Source organism: Phyllobates terribilis, unplaced genomic scaffold, assembly GCF_046119375.1.
Source record: "Phyllobates terribilis strain yellow unplaced genomic scaffold, ASM4611937v1 Scaffold_4283__1_contigs__length_62662, whole genome shotgun sequence".
In the NCBI taxonomy this organism is placed as follows: domain Eukaryota; kingdom Metazoa; phylum Chordata; class Amphibia; order Anura; family Dendrobatidae; genus Phyllobates; species Phyllobates terribilis.
The window spans coordinates 4,720-28,102 of NW_027367035.1; the positions used below are offsets into that span (position 1 = coordinate 4,720).

The 23,383-nt window shown below is 38.7% G+C and overlaps 2 protein-coding genes across 2 annotated transcripts; one reads left to right on the forward strand and one right to left on the reverse strand.

The window, feature by feature from the left end:
- The first annotated feature begins 8,433 nt into the window (after positions 1–8,433).
- On the forward strand, positions 8,434–13,027 carry LOC141249073 (uncharacterized). The gene is made up of 9 exons (XM_073669531.1): positions 8,434–8,787; positions 8,916–9,017; positions 9,392–9,505; positions 9,979–10,044; positions 10,177–10,242; positions 10,430–10,507; positions 11,320–11,546; positions 11,659–11,682; positions 12,949–13,027. The coding sequence occupies exons 1-9, from the start codon at positions 8,434–8,436 to the stop codon at positions 13,025–13,027; spliced, it is 1,110 nt and encodes a 369-aa protein (XP_073525632.1).
- Positions 13,028–14,485: 1,458 nt separating this feature from the next.
- LOC141249074 (uncharacterized) lies at positions 14,486–15,206 on the reverse strand. Its single transcript, XM_073669532.1, has 3 exons — positions 15,022–15,206; positions 14,634–14,930; positions 14,486–14,540 (listed from the first exon to the last, which is right to left on the reverse strand). The coding sequence occupies exons 1-3, from the start codon at positions 15,204–15,206 to the stop codon at positions 14,486–14,488; spliced, it is 537 nt and encodes a 178-aa protein (XP_073525633.1).
- Between the last annotated feature and the right edge of the window lie 8,177 nt (positions 15,207–23,383).

A 23,383-nucleotide genomic window follows, 5' to 3' on the forward strand; every position in this document is an offset into this window, starting at 1 on the left:
TGGGACATTGTTTCTTTGTAGGCTATAACGATGTTAGCACCTTCAAGGACGGAGGGAATAATGCTAGGGTCGGCCATGAAGGACGAACAAGAAAGGTTTTGGTTTTAGTAAGGAAGATCGGCTAATTTCCCCACAGTCAGTGCCAAATTATTCTGGGCAAAAAGTCGATTTTGCCTAAATTGCTTTAAAAGTGAGGTAATTAGTCGATCAAAAGAGAAAGCGGAAGTAAGCAATGGAATACTTAGAGAATCAAGATTGAATTAATGGTGAATGATCATGGAAATGCTTGAGTGTTGTTGGTAATGAAGATAGTCGAATTGTGTCCGTTATAACAATAATTTACAAGTATTTATATTAATCTAAAAGAGACGTTGGTCGTGTATAACCAAGTTACCCATATCCCAGATTCCTCGGTCGCGCCATTAGGATTGCGTTGGACATGTTCCACACGCTCAACATTCACCATCCAATGGAACGTGTCGTGTCTCCATAGTCTGTCGCCCTCAGCTACTCGCATCCGCTTGATGCATGTCTCGATCGCTGGATGTCAAATGGGCATGGGATGATCTAGGGCTCAATACAAGTATCAAGTACGAAACGCGTCAATCTTCAAGTAAAGCTGGGTAACGACCTCTCCCACCAACACGTATGTAAATATATTTATGCTTTTGATTGGTGATTTACACTCATATGCGTGTGTTTGTCATGTTAATACTTGCATAATCACATCCCATTGGGTGAGATCATTGATAGGCAATATCTCGCATAGCGCATCCAGTGATTATTAGCATGACATGAAGGTGATTTGGTGATGTTAAGAGTTGTATTCATGTGATCCGGACCTTGTAGTGTAGTAGTGTTATTCATTAGGATTACATACATTTGGATGAAGATAAAGAGAAGATTGCCGCAGAGACAAAGGCGCGACCGCGCAGAAGAAGGCGCGACCATGCCAGACCACAGAAGACAGGGCGCAACCGCGCCCATGGCCAGCGTGACCGTGCAACTATGCGCGAGCACACATGGGCTGAGATGAGCCATGGCGCGACCGCACCCCTGTTGGGCCGAGGAGCAGTTTTGGGCTTCGCTTGCGGGATTTGTTCCGGGCCTTTGTTGCTTGCAGAAGAAGTTTCGGGCTTGGACCTTCACTTATTGGTTTCCAGTTTTAGGGTTGAATAAATAAGATATTAGGTTTAGATTTTTGCCTTCTCTCCTTCACTTTACACTTTTTACGTTCTAGAGCATTATGTCACGCTAGTTCTCTTTTGCTTTGTTCAACAGCTGAAGCCTTCAGATTGATTTGGTTGTAAGACTTCTACCTTTGTTCTATTTCATAATTTGGATTGTTTCATCTCTCTTGTGCGCATACGTTTATTGAATCTAATTTATCTATCTGTCCTGATCATCTAGGTAGATTTAATCTATTCATATTGCTAGAGTTTGATTATTTCTAGTTGAAAGGTCTTATCTTTTTGTAGCAAATCAATTGTGTGATCTAGTTGGATTTTCTATTGTAGAGAGATTTGATTGTGATGGATCCTTGATTGGAGATGTTGCGGTGCAAGGCTCGGTTCCACAAACGAAGGGACGCCAAGGGGCGTCGGGTCAAGCAAAAATGAAGACGACTCACGTGAGAGGCGGAAATAGGGTTTCCGCTACGCAATCGTCGTACTTTCTCCTTTTCGAGAGGCAAACGAACTCGGATTTTGATGAATTTTATATGTATGAGCTCTATAAGATTCTGTAAAAAGAATCCAGAAAGCCGAAACTTTTCCTGGGTGGAATCTGGGTAGGAGTCGACGACGGGTGATAGTGGCTCGGATGAGCGGGCGAGTGGAGGGGATAGAGTAAGCTCGGATATGACTCACCGGGCTCCTTCCTTGGCGATCGGATATTACACACAAATGGACCAAGGGGCGCGTACCTAGATAGATATGACTCACAAGCAAAGAACGCAAAGGGATGAACTTGATAATCCAAAGTGTTTTTGAAAAAAGGAAGAGAATTGTTTTGATCAACTTGTTCAAAATGAGAGGAAAGCCTCTCTACTTATAGCCACAAGGCTCCCTAGAAATCCTAGAGAAACGAAAGGTTTATTGGAAACCAATCCCTATAAAGGAAAGGTTTAATTGCTCAACAAGAGCTCAAAAGTAATAATTATAAATAATAACCAAAACTTCCAAAATGGCAAACTACGCCCTTTATTCTTCCTTGGTCTTCAAGAGTGTGAGTAGTCCTTGATTGAGAGTTGGTAGGCCATCGCTTGAAGCTATTCCCTTGTCGAGAAGGTGTTGAAGTTCCCTAGCTTTGGCGCGAGTCAGCCTTGGCGCGAGGATTCACATCATCCTCCTCCCCTTCAAAAAGGATTCGTCCTCGAATCCGAGTGTACTTCAAGTATAGTGATAAATCACACAAGCTGTCACAAAGTACAATAAGGAAGTGAAGATTCAAGTTCAATGAAAGAATGACACACAAGTGCATATATCTTTAGATCTAGTGAATGCCCATTGAAAAACTTCCATGCACAAGTGTTGCCTAGCTTCATCCTAAAGATATGCTTAAGCATAGAACATGACATGCATATGATAAGCTTGGTAAAAGATGAAAAGTATAGCACAACCATTTCCTTATGCAACAAGAATTGTGAATGAGAAAATTGATGCACACAAGAGTGTTTAGTTCTACATGCAAGAATATGATTTACCACATGAGTGCTTTGACCATAAAAGCAACACTCGTAATTAAGAAAAGGATGAGGATAAGGAAAAGAGTAGACAAACGTTACTTCCCTTTGATGAGTCATCTCATCATTATGGCCAAAATTAACTCCCTTGGAAGGTTTAGTGTCCATGGACACAACCTCTTCTTGGAGTACAAATGGGAAACTTGATGGAACCATAGATGTTGCATCCATCCACGGAGTATCAATAGAGTTGAATGCACTATGGGCAATAATGAGTGGACGTTTCTCCTTTGTAGGTGGAAGAGATGGTTCTTCAACGACATAATCTTCATCATCCTTTCCTTTTGTCTTTCTCTCTTCGTTGTATCCATCGCTTAGACCTGCAAGGTTAGTGACCACAACCGGAATACTATTGGGAGGTGTGATGTAAGGAGGCGAAGTAGAAGAGTTCAAACCTAGGAAGCCACTAGTAGGCACAAGCGTCGGTTTAGATGCGATTGGGAAGCCGTCGGACATGTTTACCGATGGTTGATCCCTTGGAACCGAATGAGATGAGATACCTCCCCAAAAAGTTGATTGAAAGGCCTCACACAATCTGGATACATTATCCATTCTACTTTCAAAAGACTCAATTCTTGCTTCAAAACCTCTTATGCTTGCTTGGTTAGCTTGTTGATCCTCACGACGTCGAGTGTCAAGGCGGTCTTCAAGACCTTGTATTAGGCTTTCGATAGTGGTTCTTACCCCGGGATTGATGGTCATGGAGGTCATGGACTCGGATTGGAATCCGTCTGTCAAGTCACTATCAAGCAAGCAAATACAACCAACTAGGAATACCAAAATGGTTCCCGCACACGTTAGGGGTTCCAAGCTAGTTTCCCAAGCACAAACACAAGCAAGAACAACAAGCTCCAAAAGGGTTACGAGCTAGGCCAAACAAAGAGTGCAAATCTGAAAAGTGCGAGTCAAAATTGCTTATCCAAGTTGCAACAGGTGAAGTACTCGGAAGGTACTAAGACTCTAGAAACTAACTTATCCCAAAAGATGATAAAAGAAATCTGGATGTGCCTTACTTTTCCTAGATCATTCCTTCTTTTAGTTGGTGATCGAATTTTTCTGAGAACACCACTTTTTCCCCCAGAGTAGAGCAAATGATTCAATTCGGGAGGTATAGCCTTTGGCCTCCTTCTCCCAAGTGTAATGTGAACCAATATTTGGAATCAAACTCAACACAAACTCGAGAGGTATAGTCTTTTGACCAATCCTTCTCTTGATTTTAATTTTAAAATTTTTTTTTAAAATTTTTATGAAAGCAACAAGAAGTAAGAAAGACGCTAAATTCCCTTCCCTAACCTCGTATTCCTTCATGTGAATTACGCAACCAGATTAAGCAATAATTAATCACAAAAAATCAGATTTGAAAAGGCTTAAAATGAGGAGGTAATGCAAAGGTTACGTAGCAATTAATTAATGGTATTATGAATGTGGGGAGTTACGGATTTGTGAAGCTAGATTAATCAAGGGTTAATTAGCAAGTAATGGTAGACATTCAAAGCACAAGTTACGTAGCATTTGTGATGGAATTTCAAAGGTCAAATTACCCGCACAAAAATCAGGAAAATACAAACTTGATGGAGCAAGTATTCTACTTGAAATTTGTGCAAGAAAAGACGAGCAAGAAAACCGAACCTTACGTAGCTCTGATACCACTTGATGGATCCTTGATTGGCGATGTTGCGGTGCAAGGCTCGGTTCCACAAACGAAGGGACGCCAAGGGGCGTCGGGTCAAGCAAAAATGAAGACGACTCACGTGAGAGGCGGAAATAGGGTTTCCGCTGCGCAATCGTCGTACTTTCGCTTTTTCGAGAGGCAAACGAACTCGGATTTTGATGAATTTTATATGTATGGACTAGGAATTTCAAGCTCTATAAGATTCTGTAAAAAGAATCCATAAAGTCGAAACTTTTCCTGGGTGGAATCTGGGAAGAAGTCGACGACGGGTGAGAGTGGCTCGGATGAGCGGGCGAGTGGAGGGGATAGAGTAAGCTCGGATATGACTCACCGGGCTCCTTCCTTGGAGATCGGATATTACACACCAATGGACCAAGGGGCGCGTACCTAGCTTGATATGACTCACAAGCAAAGAACGCAAAGGGGTGAACTTGATAATCCAAAGTGTTTTTGGAAAAAGGAAGAGAATTGTTTTGATCAAGTTGTTCAAAATGAGAGGAAAGCCTCTCTACTTATAACCACAAGGCTCCCTAGAAATCCTAGAGAAACGAAAGGTTTATTGCAAACCAATCCCTAGAAACGAAAGGTCTAATTGCTCAACAAGAGCCCAAAAGTAATAGTTCTAAATAATAACCAAAACTTCCAAAATGGAAAACTATGCCCTTTATTCTTCCTTGGTCTTCAAGAGTGTGAGTAGTCCTTGATTGAGAGTTGGTAAGCCATCGCTTGAAGCTATTCCCTTGTCGAGAAGGTGTTGAAGTTCGCTAGCTTTGGCGTGAGTCAGCCTTGGCGCGAGGATTCACATCAGATTGCATGTTAAATATCGATTGAAGTCAATGGTACTTCATGCACCTATCTATTCCTGAGTTCATTGCTACTTTGTTATTAAATCTTGATAGTTTCAGGGTTATAGTTTAGTAAGGGTTATTAGGACTAGTTGAACTAGTAAGTATACCAGAACAGGGATTTAGACAACCATAATAATTGTTTAACTTTGGACTAATAGTTGTCAATGATCAACTTATCTATCCGTTGTGTGGATGTTTGTTGAATGAAATGTTTTTCCATCATATTACTTTACAATCAGTATTGGTTTGTTCAGTTGGATACAAAATCCCATTGGTTAATTATTTGTTAATCACCTTAACAACACAAGAATTGATAATCTGACTCCTTGTGGGATTCGGCTCTTGCTTGCCTCTACACTATTTAGAGTTGCTAGTTAGTATTTACTTTGATTGGGCACAACGACCATTTTAGCACCCGTCAATCATCCAAGATGAGCTCCGATTTGCCACTGTGATGGTCTTTATAACGGATGAGATCACCTTGGGGTTCGCCCCTTGGTTTGGTACCGAGCTCATCACATCCCATCGGGTGAGATCATCCAATCTGAGCTCAGATTTGCCACCGTGATGGTCTTTATAGCAGGTGAGATCACCTTGAGACTCACCCCTTGGTTTGCCACCACCCTCATCACATCCCGTTGGGTGAGATCATCCAAGCTGAGCTCAGATTCCCCCACACAATGATCTTTATAACGTTGAGATCACCTTGGGACTCGCCCCTTGGTTTACCATCACGCTCATTACACCCTGTCGGGTGAGATGATCTGAGCTAGGGCTGCACATCCGGTCCGACCCGATGGACCGGATTTTCTAAAAATGCAACCCGTAGACCGGACCGGATTTTTGTGAAAGCATGACCCATAGACTGGCCGGTCCGTCCGGTCCGGACCGGAAAAACCCGGAATTTTATTTGATTTAAACTAGATTTTTTATATAAAAACGCGCTACGGTTGGCCAAAATTTACACATCCGGGTTATTCGGTCCGACCCGGACCGGACCCCGAAAATTTCTAAAAGGGAGACCCGGGGACCGGACTGGTACCGGTCCGGTCTTGACCCGACCCGGATTTTCTGGTCCGGTCTGGGTTTCCGATCCGGACCATTTTTGTGCATCCCTAATCCGAGTTGAGCTTGGATTTTCTACCGCGATGGTCTTTATAGCGGATGAAATGACCTTTGGGCTCGTCCCTTGGTTTTCCACCTTGTTAATCATTCTATCGGGCATGATTATCCCATCTCGGAATGCAACACTATATTACGATATCCTTTTTTTTATAACGGATAACTTGGTGCACAAGTTAGCCAAGGTATGAGCCTGTGACGGATCGCGCTATTTTCAACAACACTCGTTGTTTTTATAATATCGCAATTTATATTTAAGGTTGGACGTCTTCCTCCTCACATATGATAAGTTCATATGTTTGTGTGACATTGGAGCGGTTACGAGTTATAGTCAACCAAGCAAGTCAACCAAGCAGCTCATGTAGCTAGCTGATACAAGCAGGTTACTCGTGCAACCAAACAACTAATATAAGCCGGTTACTCGTGCAACTAGGCAGTTGACAAGAAGTTGAACGAAACTTAGCCAGGAGGGTTTGCTTATCGTGGAAGACTTCCCCGCTCTATAAATAGAGTTGAAAACTGATCCAGATAGACAAGAGCATGCCTGGGGATCGATGGTCAGTGATCAGGTTTTGGAGTCGGAAGGCTGGCAAGATTCCCGGTCAAAGATTAGCTTCCTGCTAAATGAGATTAATCATCATGTAATCCATTTCTTAGCTTACAAAATATCTCGGCCGCGCTTGTAAATTCATCAAAATAGTCTCAATAAAGATAGAAGAGCCGAACTTTTGACATATACTGTCTCAGAATTGGGTTATCAGACATCTTTATTAATCAAGTTTTCGTGAATCTTCAGTCAAAACTAATAAAAAATAAGTTCGACTAATTTGTGTAAAATGAGAGGGGCTCGCTTTGTCAATTAGTTTTTTTTTAAAATAGACCTTCTGTTGTGAAAGTTACGCATTCGAACCTCATTATTAAAATAATAATATCGAATATTAATTTCTGAACCTACTAAAAATGTAAAAATGACTAAAAAAAGTGTCGTGATGATAATTTCATAAATAACTTAATTTTATTTCAAGATATCATTCTATATTCATAAATTACTAATCTATATTCTTTATTTAAATAATGAGATTTGAATGTGAAACTTTTATAATGTAAGGTTCGATAAAACCTTCATTCTAATTTTGAATAGGTCTATTTCATTCCATAATAGGGGATTATACCTCCATCCAGTGTTGTCTTTTATGCCTATTTGAAAGTCATTATAAAAAACTGTCGAAGGCGTCTTAGTCCCGTGGTAAGAGGGGGAGGTTCTCTACCATCTTGCCCAGGTTCGAACCTGGAAGGCAGCGTGCTAAGACATGTGATAAATATATATAGGGGATCACCTGTAGAAAGGGACCCACAGCTCACCAAATCTAAAGAAAAAGTCATTATAAAAAACTACCCTTAGTTACTAATGTGATTTATTCATCCCAATAAATATTTTTCCTTTTTCTTGAAAATTAAATCACATTTCTTTTGTATGCCTTAGCTTTATAAAACTGTTATGAGTCAAACAAAGTTTACAATTTTTTTAAAGTTAAACCAATTCCACATTTCATGATTAAGCTACTAAGCATGATTGGAAATGAAGTGCTAATCAATGTCCCCTTGGAAATTCTCCTACTCCAGTACTCCTCCATCTTCAACCTTTTATAATTTCTTTTAAAAACAAAAACCTGATTTTGGAGCGGTTCCTTTATATTCCTCTCCACACACAGTCTACACAGAGCAGAGTGAAAGCTTGAATTTGCAGAGCTTAGATAGTCTCTCTATCTCTTCCTTTCTGGTTCTAGGTGACCCAAATTCAGCAAAACCCACAAATTCATCCTCAAAATTGAAATCTTAAATTACGGGAAGCAATTTTCAAAGTCCAACAATCTTCATCAGTTTTCACACACCACTATCAACAACACAAACTCCTTTTTCCGGGTCATCGGGTTCTGCTTAAATAATAATCAATTCCACCCATTTCTCTATGTTTCAAAGAACCTGAGTTCGCTTTCTCTTGTTACAAATTTCACTGAACTACAAAAAGAGGGTAATTAGGCGAAAAAATGGCAGGTAATAATCACGGGGGTGAAGGGTTAGGAGATGACTTCTTTGAGCAAATGTTGTCGGTTCCTGGTTTCGGCGCCGGCGGTGGTACTAGCGGCGCCGGCGCCGGTGATGGTATTGGGTTTGGTCTTGGTGTTGGTGGTAGTGGCGGCGGGGCTTCTGATCATCATCAACATCAGCAACAACAACTTCATGGGTCTATGTTGGGTCTAGGTACTGGTGACGGGTATAGAGGTATGGGTATACCACTCGGGTTGAACTTAGACCCCTCTGCCGGCGGCGGATCTTTTTTGAAAGCTGAGGATTTGAGTGCTGATGCTAATAACGCCTCTTCTTCATCTTCAAGACTCCTTGTGAGTATTCTTAACCCAAATTTTGGTTCATTTGTGTGATTTCTGTGTTCTGGGTTTGTTTCAGAATTGAGAATTTCAATTCTGTTTAGGGCTTTTGTTCTTAAATTGGAATGAATTGATTTGAACAGGATGGTGACTCACTGCATTTAGCAAGCCTATTTCCAGCATTTGCCCACATGCAAGCTCAGCCTCTTAGAGCTCCTCCTCCACATCAAGTTCAACTTCAACAGGTTAATATTTTGGATACTGTGAAATCTTGACAGTCTGAAAAAATTAGATATGGAGTTAGAAAGTCATTGTTTCTGTGTCTTTGAAAGTGTGGATAACATTTTGTACTGCAAGTCAATTTGTGTTGGCCCCTCAACCTGAAAAACAAAACCTTCATGTCATTCCATCTTGACCAAAGTCCAAGATTTTCAAATTTTCAAGTCCTCTTCTTTAACTCTTATGATGATTTCATCTCTATCACTTTTTCCAAAACACTATTTCACTTTTATCCTGAACTTATCTTGTTGCTTCCTTGTATAACCTCAGTGGATACTAACACCATAAACTGTAGAACTTGTACTAATTTATTGTTCTTGTGTAATTATGTTTTGATTAGCAGCCTTTTCAGAGCCAAGCAGCTCCACCATCTTCAATGAACCCACCAAATATCAGACCAAGGGTCCGAGCTAGACGAGGCCAAGCCACCGATCCCCATAGTATTGCCGAACGAGTGAGTATTTATTTGTTAATTGTTTAGTTACAAGTAATTATCCAAGAAATATGTACGCCGTCCAAAATTTTAATCCTCTTAAGCCTGGAATCATGCTGTTGTGCTCCTTTAAGGAGAGAATCATAATTTAGGTCAGCAAATAGATTTGGCCTAAGATTATGTAAAGTCTATGTGATCTGTTGTTGTCCCTTTATTCGTAAAAGAAGACCAGTGAGGTGAATGGTTTATTTTATTTGAGAGAACATTGAAAAAGGCTAATTATCTTATACCCTTTCTTTCATATCTGCTGCTGTGAAATTCTCATCTCAAACAGTGAAAACATATGCTTTGCTGACCGATGAGATGTCGGCTTTCTGTTAGTTCTTGCAAATATGGTTAATAGCATCTTTGTTTATCACCAAGGGCTTAATTAGTGCATGCTGATGCTTAAACTTTGCCACAATTTTTATCTTTCTTTTTTGCAAATTCGACAGCAACGTAGGGAAAGAATAGCTGAACGTATGAAGGCTCTCCAAGAACTTGTTCCGAGCTGCAATAAGGTACGATTATTGTGTAGTGTTAGATTCCTTTAAGTGGATCAAATGGTCATTTTCAATTGCACTGTTTCTTTGTTCAATGCAAACTTATGTATCATAAACACAAATCATCTGGAAACATTCTTGTTAATGCAGACAGACAGGGCTGCAATGCTTGACGAAATCGTTGACTATGTCAAGTTTCTGAGGCTTCAAGTCAAGGTATATTCCTGTAAATAAAGCCTAAATGCCTGCAAAAAAGTTTTAACTAAACAATTCAGAGTGCACTTTATTCTGCCATAAGGTTCCCTTGGAGTTGAATAGATTAAACTAGATGAAAATATGATTCTCCCACTATGCCATTCTTTTATCTTTGATGATTTCGCCTTATTTGCGTCAATTTGAGTAGGTATTGAGCATGAGCAGATTGGGTGGAGCAGGAGCTGTGGCTCAGCTAGTAGCTGATGTTCCACCACCAACTCCTGAGGTAAAAAGAATCTTCAACACTTTCTTGATTCCTAAAAAATATCACTTGTCACGTCAATCGTTCAACATTCATATTGATTCCTTGACTATTTTACTTTCTATACTATGCTAGGTCATTTTCAACATTAAAAAAAGATTTTGAGCATGTCTGGTAAAGGCAAAAAAAGTAGCGTTTGAGATAGTGTTTCAGAAAAATAATGGTGTTTGGAAAGTAGCGGCCAAAGTAGCTAGTAGTGTTACAAATGCTAATTTTTCGTTAGCTTTTGAAAAAACACTAGTTTGAACCGCTACTTCTTCCGCTATGTCAAACTCTACCTCTACCGCTACTACCATGCCAAACAGGGCCTTTGTCGTTAGTTTAAGGCCCTGTTTGACATGGAGTAGCTCTAACACTACTTTCCAAACACCACTATTTTTTCTGAAACGCTACCAGTTTGGCCTTCTAGTGAGCAAGTTGAGATTAAGAGCCTGTTCCATAAGATACAAAAGTAGCGTCTTAGATAGCATTTGGCGTTTAAGAAAAAGTAAATGTGTTTTGAAAGTAGCTGCCAAAGTCGCTTTTCATATTAGTAGTGTTTCAAGTTTCAACCACTACTTTTTTCCACGCTACTTCCTTTAGCTTTTAAAAAAAGGTGAGTTTGAACTTTAACCGCTATCGTTATGTCAAATTCTACCGCTACGCTACTAGCATGTCAAACAGGGTCTAAAAATGAGGTCTTTTTACCAAAGCTAGCTACTTTTTAATGATATTTCATCATATACATAGAATTTGATCATCATGGGCAAATTTTGTTTTTATGTTTTTGACATTAGGGAGGAGAGGGAAGCATGGAAGGAGGGCAAGCTATTTGGGAAAGATGGTCAAATGATGGAACAGAGCAACAAGTAGCTAAGTTAATGGAAGAAGACATTGGAAGTGCAATGCAATTCTTGCAGTCAAAGGAGCTATGTATCATGCCAATGACACTCGCGTCTGCTTTGTTTCGGGCTCATCCACCCGATGCAATGAATATGATGAAACCCCAGACCAACAATCCGCAGTAGGTGCCCTTCAAACAACTGTATGTAAATGTCAAATCTGTCGACCGGACTTGGTTTTATATGTAATTGGGATTTTGTAGTCTCTTAACCTTCTATGTTTAACACCTAAAGTGTTGCCTTTGTTGCTATCTTATGGTTTGCTACATATTGCTGAGAATGGAAATTTTGTTCTAAAAGTGAACTGTGGGAAAAAGTTTAGGGTTTAGGCCAAACCGTCCGTTTTATAGGCTACGTTTTTATGAATTAAACCGATATTTAGGGTTTGTTAGGTATATATATTTATAAAGAGGTTTATTATTTATAAGTTTGTTTGGTTAAAATATACTTTTCATAAAAAGACGTGTATTTATTTTGATAAATTAAGATATGAAAGATAAAATAGAAGATAATAAGTTGCAGGTTTTTCGAAAACAAGAAAAATATTTATTTAAAATAATGTCTTTATAAATAATAAGTATACATTACTAAACCGAGCCTTAAAGCCACTTAATTATTGCATTCTAGTCATCCGAGGGTTTTTGTTGTTAGAAAAGTATGTTAATATTCATGAAATTACCAAAATCCACTTGTTTGTAAGTAGATCTTGTAAAAAGGTTCGGATCGGTCGGGTTTGGATGATATCGGGTCGTGTTGTTTTAACAGGTCAAGAATGTCTTTTCAAATAATTTCGTAGCTTTTATAGGAATAAAATATTATTTTAATAACGAAATGATATTTTTTACAAAAATAATTATATTTTATAACTAAATTATGTTTAAATTTTTATTATAAATATTTCGGATCGGTTGACTGAGTTTAATTGCCTTTTTCGTGTCGGGTCCTTATCTGTCGGGTACAGATCGGGTTCACTTTTATCATGTCTATTTACAAACGAAAAATATTGACGTATTGTGGTCATTTCATGAAAATTAAATAGTAAAGTGTTTTTTTAGGTGATTGCTTTTCAACGGTAAGCATAATTGAGTGATTCTAAACAATTATCGATATAATTATAGTTTTGTGTAATATATGTATGTAACGGATGGTTTGGCACAAAAAAATATTAGCTTTTTTTGGCCGAATCTAAGGTTGCGTTCGGTTGGGAGCTTAATGGCTCCTTAAGCTAGCTTGTTCACCATTCCTTTGCCGAACGTCATTTTTTGCTCAAAAATTCATGTCCTCCCAATTTAAGCTAGTTTGACAAAATTTAGCTGAATTTCTCCAATAAGCTGGCAAATCAGGGTGTGGTAGGTTGTTGAATTTAAGCTAGCTTGTTTTCTTCAGCTTTTTGGTAATTATACCTTAACCTTTATAAAATTCATCTACTCCACTTAACGAACACTATTTTATCTCAAAAAATTCAGCTAGCTTATTTAATTTCATCTACCATCACAATTCAGCTAGATGAAAAATTAATTTCAGCTACCTTAGCCGAACGGACCCTAAATCATGGAAGCTTCTTGAGGAAGATGGAGATGATTTAAAAAGAAAAACTTGTTAAGAGGTGAGTCAAAGTGATTGAGTAAGCAATGGTGTAAAGAAAAAGGAGTGATCTTTGAAATGTCATTGTTTTTGTGAAAGTTGGAAATTTTCAATCTTTTTCCCCCAACTCTAATAAATGGTTGTTGTGACTTGTGGGTGATTCATTTCTTTCACTATCATGACTTCGAAGCGTGATTTAAACTTGTTACTCAATTGGGGAGATGCAGAGAAAAACAAAGGATCTCAAAAGAGGTAAAAAGGGGGATCATTTTTCTCACAATTTTACTGTATTTGAGGCTTTTCAGGTGTAATTTGATCTCAGTGGAACTGCTTTATCCTTTGTGAAAAATTCACAAAGCTGAAACTGGACAGTGTTGTGAAATTATCAGTCTTTAATGGAGCAGTACCTGGTTAGAAATTCGTGTTGGTATATCCTTACTTTAAGCTTTCTGAATAAAGGAAATTTATCAAATGTGACTTTTTCTAGCAGAAAGAAGTAATGATTTGTTACACCTTTTTTCCTTTCTTTTTGCACTTATATCAACCGAGCCTAATAGTTTGTTGGGCCTTATGTTTGGGCTAATTAGTAGCCCAAAATGGGTTCCAATGAAACCAAAGCCCACGGCCCGTATGTGTTAGATATTATTATACGTGATTCTCCAATTTCAAGCATTATATCAAAAATATGGCTCTGATTAGATGTTTTGATTTGACAATTTGTGTTTGTTAAGAAGTTTCATTAATAGAATATTGTCTTTAGGAAAATGTACAATTTGGATCGAGCATCTAAGCACAATAATTTGATAAATAATTACGTTTAGAAAGAGAAAAATAATTGGATGAATAATTGAGAAGGGCCAACATAATGTGATTAAATAAAATAAAAAAGTCATTTATTGGGCATCTACAAGGGAATCATCTTGGTCAGGAAGAACACCAATCCCTTGAAATATATTATATTTTATTTTTCTAGCATATGCGCTAAAATAAAAGGAATAAACTCTTAGCAATAAAATAATATTTTCTAAATTATTTACCCAACGTCAAATTTTTGCAATAAATGGCATTTACAAAATTGCAAATTCAAACTCTCACAAGTAACTTTGATAACATGCTATGAAAATAAATCGATTATGTACGAAATACATTTCATAAATTAAGATCCATAAGTTGTACATACATGTATGATCCCAAAAGAAATCCACAAAATACATAAAATACAAACAAAAAGCCCTTTCAAAATGGGCATAAAACAAGACCAATGTCATGTACGTTACAACCCAAGTCATGCTTGCAAAAAAAAGATTCGTATAAGCAAGCAAAACTAGCTTGTCGCCTCAATTGGCAAGCAACAATACACATGTAAACTTTTTTTGGTGTTTTCCATTAAAGGAATAAAAAGACAACGAGTGAAGAAACCATCCACGTTCCGTAGCTCATACTCCATTGATAACCCATGAACTCCATCGAACTCCTATCAGTTCGTCGATCCTTTCATGATCCTCAATCTCTTACACGAACTGACGAACATCCTGATTGTCACAAGACATATAAGATCATATAAATACAACATAATCAATCAAAACATAAAATCTAAAACACAATCATAGAAACTGAAAACTTACTCAAAAGGAACGTCTCCAACGAGCATCCAGTCTCCATCTTTGTCTTCATAAGCAGGTTCGAATTCGGAACCTCTGAGGTATCCTTGGTTGTCTGAGTATGTACCCGCCTTGAACTCAAACATTTTCTCTAATGCATTCAAGAGTTCTTGGTAGCAATTGTAGATCTTGAGATCAATCTTCCTAAGATAAGGAGCTCCATCCATGCTAACCTTCACATAAATGCCTTGTTCGGATTTCTTCGACTCAAGGCAGTTCTTTCTGTAAGATCGAACTGGTGGCCAACCCACTACTTGTGCCCTAAATTCACAAAACAAAAGTCAATAACTCAACCTAAGTGATCTGGACACAGGGAGGCTCTAATTGACCAAACCACAGAAATCAAACTTACTTTGGTGGAGGAGGCGAGAGATCGTTTGTTGTGGAAGTAGATTCATCGTTGGAGGAATCTACACACGAACGCTTTCTTTGAGAAGATTGCTTGTCGGATCCATCAATGGCGCCCGGGAGGCCTAATCTAAGCTCGGTGTCTTCATGGCTAAGAAGAGCTTCTGATGATCTCTTTGAAGTCTCCATTGAACGGTAATTAAGCTTATATGATGAAGAACACTAAATGATATCTTGATTTGATTGATTTATGAAGGTTGAGGGCTGGATCTAGTTTTTAGTTTTGTAAACCCTAAAATAAGTTGTTGGTCAGATATTGGTTGTTATAGAAATGAACAGATTGGTGGTATATATATTAGTAGAGTCTAATGGAGATAGATCATAATGTTAAGTTGAATAAAATAAATACAATAAACAAATTTTAATAATTTAGGTGGAAATATTGGAGGTGAAGATTCCGTGGTTAGACCAGAGGAATAATTAGACATGTTGCGGTTGTCGACAAAGCCAATTAAAGAATTGCTGTAATGTCTAAGATTGGTTAGTTGTTTCGGGTTACACTTTTTTTTTTTTTTTTTTTAACAAACAATACAAAGGTCCTTCAATCATTGAAGATGGCCTAAATTATCAGCGGATGATCTTTACAAATTCCCCGATTCTATTGGGATTTTGAAGGAGACAACTATCCTGTCGATTTGAAATGAGTATATCATAATTCAAGATTACATCAGAAGTAAAGGAAGACGTTCATCTTGATTTAGTGAGGAAATCTGCTGCCTTGTTGCCGTTGCACCTGATATGGTTGAATTTAATTGCTTGAAATGTTGCACTCAAAATGTGAATGTCCTGAATAATCGCTTTAATCTCCCAGGGAACTTTCCAGGTACGTTTAAGGCTATTAATAACAGTAAGATTGTCACCTTCAAAGATGACTGTATGGTAACCCAAGTCAAGAGCAGCCTTGACAGCTGCAGCAGTCGCCAAAGCTTCGACCTGGAGAGCACTGTTAGCTTGAACTTTAAGAATATCAGCATGTATAATAGTACCTTCTTGATTTCTAAAAATATAAGCTATGTGTCTAGATTGATCAGAAAAGGAGCCATCAAAATTAACTTTGATCCAATTACGAGGAGGTTTCTTCCAGAAATTCTTTTGAGAATTCTTAATACTGCGCGAAACAATATTGTTACTATTAACCTTATGCTTGTTTCTGGATTCATTGTTATTCCAAAGTTGTTCTTGAGAAAGAGCCGTAGTGATAATGGAGTTGAAAAGATCTTTTCTCTGGTTATCCATATTTCTGAAGATAATGTTATTTCTAGTTTGCCAAATGTTCCACCAGATGAAAAAGGCTAAAGAGATATTAGTATTTGAATTTCTAAAACTTTGGATAGAAGTTAAAAAGTCCCCTGAATCCGGGAGCGAAAAGGAGAGTCCCATTTTATTGTTTAAATATAAAAATAATTCTGTGGTGAAAGTACAGTTGAAGAAAATGTGGTTGGTTGTTTCAAAGGCACCGCCACAAAGAGCACATTGATCAGAAACTCGGTGGAAGAATTTGTTAAGTCTTTCGGTGGTCGGTAGGCTGTCAGAGCAAGCTTTCCAGAGAAATTTTTTAACTTTAGGAGGAAGACTAAGTTTCCAGTAATTAAAAGAGAGCAGGCTATTGGTAGATTTTCTAAGAGCGTTAAAAGCTGATTGTCAAGAGAAATCTCCATCCAAGGAGGGAGACCAAATCAGCCTGTCTTCTGTCACAAATTTAGGAATGTAAATAGGTTCTATTTGATCTACAACTTGGTGAGGGAGGAGAGTTTTAAGAAGATCCAAATTCCAATGATTATCATGGGTCCAAAAATAGTTCAATGTGGTATTACTGTCATTAGTACCTTTATAAAGCGAGAAATCAATAGTCGGGTGCCACTTGTCAGTCCAAAATTTGATTGTGGAACCATTGCCAATCTGCCATCTAAGATGAGTCTTAAATTTTTCTCTAAGAAGCAGTAAGCGGTTAAATTGCCAAGAAGCAGATGGTTTTCTCTCAATATTAAAAATATTATCATTGTGAAGGTATTTTTCATAAATAATAGAAGTCCAAAGAGAATTAGGATTCGTTAAAATTTTCCATAAAAGTTTCATCTGAAGAGCTTCGTTATTCTCTTGGGATAAACGAAGACCCACTCCACCTTCCTCTTTGGGCTTACAGATCTTATCCCAGCTAATCAATGAGTGATAATGCTCGGAGCTCTTGTTCCAAAAAAATTTCTTGTGTATATCATCTATTTCCAGGCATAGTCCTTTTGGAAGATAGAAACATTGCATAAGATAATTCAGTTTTGAGGAGAGATTAGATTGGATTAATTGGATTCGACCTGCTTGGGATAAAGTATTCGCTTTCCAATTAGCTAGTTGTTTTTTAAGGTTAATAATGTAGTCGTCAAACAGATTTTTACAAACTCGGCCGTTAACAATTGGAATGCCTAGGTACTTTTCCAACTTAGTGGTGATGGAATGTTCAGGTGGGAAGCTAGAGTAAGTTGAGAATTACGCGTTAGGCCTTTGGAAAATTGAATGGAGCTTTTGTTAAAATTTATGTTTAGACCACTTTGCCTAGAGAATTTGAAGAGAAAGTCTTTGATGAATTCTATATTCTGGGATTTTGCTTCAGCAAAGATACTAGGATCATCAGCGAAGCTAAGGAAAGGAATTATACTTCCATTGGGGACCAGGGAGATGCCAACATGACGGTCTGGTTCGGCAGCTGCGTTTGTTATTTTTCTGGCAAAAAATTCCATGGCAAGTATAAAAAGGAATGGAGCAATGGGGTCACCTTGACGAAGTCCACAGGTTGGCTGAAATTCCATTCCTGGTTGGTTATTAACCACAACAGAAATTTGAGGAGTTGTGATGCATTGTTTGATAAGAGCTATCCATTTGTTTGAGAAACCAAATTTGCTAAGAACTTTGAAGAGAAAGTTCCAGTCCAGTTTATTGTAGGCCTTTTCCATATCTATTTTAACTGCCATCAGATTATTCTTCTTATTGTTGTGCTTGTGAAAGGTGTGAAAATCTTCATGTGCTGCAAGAATGTTATCATGGATAATGCGACCTTCCACAAAACCGCTTTGGAAGGGCGAGATGATTCTCGGGAGTAAAGGTTTAAGTCTGTTGGCTAGAATTTTGGAAATTATCTTATAAGATGAATTGCATAGTCCAATTGGCCTATAATCATTGATGTTAATAGGAATTTCTTTCTTAGGGATTAGGGCTACAAAAGAGTGATTCCAATGAGTCAAAAGGTGGCCAGAATGGAAGAAGGCTTTTATAGCTTCAAAGAGGGATGATGATATGTAATTCCAGTATTTTTTATAAAAGTCAATCGGAAACCCGTCAGGTCCCGGTGTTTTATCCGGAGGTTGCTCGAAAACTGCAGTTTTAATTTCCGCAAGAGTTGGAGTTTTGGTAAGTTGATGGGTTTCCTCTTCCGTAATAAGCTCTGGGATAATAGAAAGATCTTCCATTGAGATAAATGTGTTTGGGCTGGGGGTTAATCTACTTGCTAGTTCTAACGTAATATTCTCCGAGATAGCTTCTTGAGAGTGTAAAATGGTGTTATTCTTAGTCTGAAAGGAATGAATAGCTTGGCGATAAGTTTTGATCTTTGCTATAGAGTGGAAGTACTTAGTATTTTGGTCATTAAGAGCGTGGTGCTTAATCTTTTCTCTTCTTTTCCAGTAGTTGTTATTGAAATTCAATAGAGCAGCTTGTCTTTTCGAGTGGTTATTTATCTTTCTACTAAGATAATTGTTCCCGGGGTTTTGAAGCCATTGAGAGTAAAGATTTTCAAGGATCTTTTCAGAATTAGAGAATTGAGAAAAGTTATGATTAATATTTTTCTTGGCCCAATCTTTGGCATAAGATTTAAGAATACGCAGTTTTTGTGAAAATTTAAACATATAGGACCCAGTAAGGTTATATTTCCAAACTTTTTTAACCAAGGATTCAAAAGATTTATATTCCCCCCATGCTTGTTCGTATCTAAAAGGAAGTTTAATAGAGCTAGATTTGTTGCCAAGAGTAATAGTAATTAAGCAATGGTACGAGGAAGAGAAGGGATGGTGTTTAACCACATTGTTATTGGATAGCTGGGTAAGAGAGGCGTGAATTAGAACTCTATCAAGTCGCTCGAAAATGTTTTGTTCAAAATTTCTAGTTTTCCTCCAGGTAAAGGGAAAGCCTTCAAACTTAGTGTCTGTAAGTCCTAGGTCTGTGATGAGATTATTTAGACGGTCAAAATTTCTTAAATAAGGATTTAAACCTCCGAGTTTGTCTAACGGTGAAAGGATATCATTAAAATCACCCATTAGAACACACGGAAGTTGTAGATCCATAATTTCCCCTTTGATAATATTCCAATAATCATTTTTTAAATGGTCACGAGATGGAGCATATAAGAGAACTAGAGTAAAGTTAATGTTATTGATGTTGCAGATCAAGAAAATGGTATTGTTAATAGCTTTGTATAAGGTCATGGTTCGAGTAGCAAAGGAGTTCTTAATGAGAACCCAAAGACCTCCCTTAGTACCATCAGTTGGGCAGGTAAAGCATTTCTCAAATCCTAATCTTTTAATCTCTTCTGTAGTTGGATTATTCATAGATTTAGTTTCTGATAAGCTAAGAATGTCAAGTCTATTTAGTCTCTGAATATACTTGATATAAGTAGTAAAGTTAGGATGATTAATACCTCGGACATTCCAATATCCAATATTCATAATAAAATGTAATTGTAGTCTGCTACAGACTGGGAAAAAGTATGATCAGGACAACCATTTTCATTCATCTTGCATTTGATAAGGAAGTTCTTCATATATGAACTCCAAATTGGCAATAGGTTGAAATATATGTAAGCGTGACAAGCAACATTCTTATATTCAAGTGGTACAAAGATACAACCTTCATGAGGAAAAGTGAAATCCAGTAACAAAATCAAGTTTTCAGGTCTCTTGTCTGGGGTTGTTTCATACAAGGAACAAAGGTTCATGTGGCTTTCGCCAAGGTTCACAGGGCTTTCGCCAATTGTCATGTGGCTTTCGGCCAACCATATAACAAAGGAAGAAGGGCAGAGCACACACAGTCTAGTAATTAATAAAAAGAATGGATACAAGTACAGGAAATTCCCACAAAACGAAGAAATATCCCAACATATATCCAAAAGTAATATTAATAACCAAGACTGTGAAAGAAGGGATGCCCAATTCCAAGTAAATTTAGAATAATTAGAATTCAAGATAGCAAAATAAATTACCAATTCATGGCTAGGAACAAACATACATCTGTATAAAAATACAGGATGCACATCCACATTACTAACGTGATAGATCGGTGGCCAACCGGGATCTAGCAAGGACTCCCTCCAAACGCCAATGTCGTCGGCGAGACGGGGCTGGGCGACAGCCAGTCTACACCGCCCAGACACCGGAAGGGGCCACCAGAAGACAGCGAAGGCGAGGGGGAGGCGGGGCAGAGCGTGAATCCTCCAACACCAGCCAGGCGGGCAAGTGAGCAGCCACCACAGGACCACCACCGGCGAGCACATCCGGCGGACAGAGACGGCGAGATCAACGCAAAGGGAAGAAGAGGCTTTGCGAGAGGGAGGCCACCATGGGCGAGTCCGACGGAAGAGGGAACCGGCAGAGAGGAGCGGCCATCGGCAGGAGCGGCCGGGGAAGAGAGGAGGGGAGCTAGGACGGGCGGGAATGGAGGCGGCTGAAGGGAAAATATCGGTTCTAGGGTTTTGGTCTGGGAGCATGGTTATGTCTATCATATTTTTGATATTGGGTTTCGGGTTACAGTTGATGGTTCCAGCCACCTCTTTTTTTTCTTGGATCGTACGCTAAAATTAAAGCTACCCTACTTATGCAGGTATTTATATTACGAATAAGGATCCGGTGAAAACAACCCTTATGGTGTGAAGTGCGAACTTTCTCGGGTACACATATAACACGTTAATGTTCACATATAACACGCTAATGTTCACATCTAAAGGGATAAAAAAATCACCCAGAAAACGTAAAAAAAATAAAAATAACAGTTCACCATTAATTACAAAAATGCCACCGCGTGGATTCATTAAAAAACCCATCTTTTCATCTCAGCCCTCCATTTTCTAATCTAATGGCTCAACATGGTTCGCATTTCACACCATAAGGGTTGTTTTCACCGGAACTCACCTCTTTATATTACTCTATCTAAATACAAATAACATATTATTTTAAAATAATTTTATTAAACATAAATATATGTTTTTAAAAACCTTTTTTTTCTTTTTTTGGTTAAAGGAGAGTTGGTGCTCTAGCGACATATATTAGGAAAAGTATCGGGTAATAATACATTCATAAGGTAATAAAAAAGAATGAATCTCAACCATTGATTTATTGCCAGCTGTCCACGATCTAACGGCTGGTACTGCGCGCGTAGGGAAGCATTTTTTTCCTTTTCCGTTCCGCTTTTTTCTTCCTCCCGATTTTGTTAGTGAACGTTTTTCAGTACATTGGTGAACATTTACTATTAAATTGATGAACATATAGCTCAACGCTGATGAACATTAACCCTAAAATGTTTGATGAACATTCATCTCAATAATAGTGAACATATAGCTCACAACTGATGAACATATTTTAAAATACTTGATTAACACATAGAGCGTGGACTGTAGCCTGGTTTTTTCTTCCTCCTGATTTTGTTGGTGAACGTCTTTCAGTACATTGGTGAACATTTAGTATTAAATTGATGAATATATAGCTCAACATTGATGAACATTAACCCTAAAATATTTGATGAACATTCATCTCAATAATAGTGAACATATAGATCACAACTGATGAACATATTTTGAACATATAGAGCGTGGACTGTAGCCGGGATTGCCAGCGTGGATATGTGCGCGTCCCCGGCCGTTAGATCAAGCACAAATCAACGGCTCAGATTCATTCTTTTTTATTTATTTAGTGATTTATTATCAGCAGATTCGGACCCCATATATTAATATGAAAAAAGAGTTGGACAACAACAAAATGACACGTGGTATAGCCCGTCCCTAAATATCCTCAGACAGAGAATCCCCATAACAGAGTCTGGCGGATCCTGCAAAAACAACCCAGTGGAAATGAAAAAGTAAGGGATGCTAGGGAGTCCGCAACTCCGTTAGCCTCCCGGTAAATATGGCGGGCTTGACAAAGCCACTCCCTACAGTATAAGCCCTTCACCATAGCGGTAAGACTAGAGAAGGGGTGAGTACGATCCATAGATTTGTTTAAAAGGCTGATCACTGAATGTGAATCAGTCTCCAAACGAGCCCTCCTGTAGCCATGTGACCATGCTACTGACAGGCCCGACACAATACTCCAAAATTCGACCATAGGAACCGCGCATACACCTATATTATGAACAAAACCCTCTACCCACTTACCTTCGTGATCCCGTATGACGCCGCCTGCCGTAGCTCTCCCCTAGCGAACCGCTCCGTCGGTATTCAACGTGACCCACTCAACCGGGGGTGGGGTCCACCGAATCAGCCAACTTCCCGTTGATTACCCTCACCTCTCAGCTCTTCATGCATCTTCCGTATCCTTGCATAGTCCTCCACTTGCTTCTTGAAAAAGGCTGCCTTATCACCAACAAAGGTCTCCGTTTGAAGACCCAACCATTCCGCCACTTCCAAATATGCCAAATAGTCGTAGCAAAGAGATCCGCCCAACCCTCGTCCCTAGAACCTGCCCCCGTGATGTTGAACCGAAACCACTCGACATACTCCATAACATTAAAAATTCCCACCCTTCTACCATGAAACAAAACTCTCCATACCATTCTATCCTCAACGCAATCCCGGAGCACTTGCAAAAAAAGACTCCTCCACACCTACAGAACGCTCACACTCATTTGTCGTAGAGAAATGCCTTCGATACCGCTCAACATTAGTAAGAATAATCCCTTTGATAGCGAGCCAAGAAAACACACGCACTCTCTCATGCACATGCAAATACCACATACACCCATATATGGTTTTATCAAGAGCATTATCCATACCTTGCACAACCACCATCGTATAAACCGGAAGTGATCCAAGCACGGATTTGGCCAAGGTAGCTCTACCCGCGAGAATAAGATGCTTCACCCTCCAACCCCCAATTCTAGCGTGAATCTTGTCAAGGAGATAGTCGAAAGTACGCTTACCGATTGACTTGTGCAACATAGGGATACCAAGATAGGTGCCAAGGTCGTTTGTGACACACATACCACTAGATCTACTAATCGGCTCCCCCAACAACCCGACAATATTAGGGGATAGAAAGACTTTGGACTTCGCAAAG

Coding starts and splice junctions, on each gene's coding strand:
- LOC141249073 (XM_073669531.1), top strand. CDS start 8,434: ATGGCAGGTAATAATCACGGGGGTGAAGGGTTAGGAGATGACTTCTTT. Junction 8,788..8,915: donor CTTCATCTTCAAGACTCCTT/GTGAGTATTCTT, acceptor TGATTTGAACAG/GATGGTGACTCACTGCATTT. Junction 10,045..10,176: donor TTGTTCCGAGCTGCAATAAG/GTACGATTATTG, acceptor TTGTTAATGCAG/ACAGACAGGGCTGCAATGCT.
- LOC141249074 (XM_073669532.1), bottom strand. CDS start 15,206: ATGGAGACTTCAAAGAGATCATCAGAAGCTCTTCTTAGCCATGAAGAC. Junction 14,931..15,021: donor CTCTCGCCTCCTCCACCAAA/GTAAGTTTGATT, acceptor TTGTGAATTTAG/GGCACAAGTAGTGGGTTGGC. Junction 14,541..14,633: donor GTTGGAGACGTTCCTTTTGA/GTAAGTTTTCAG, acceptor TGTGACAATCAG/GATGTTCGTCAGTTCGTGTA.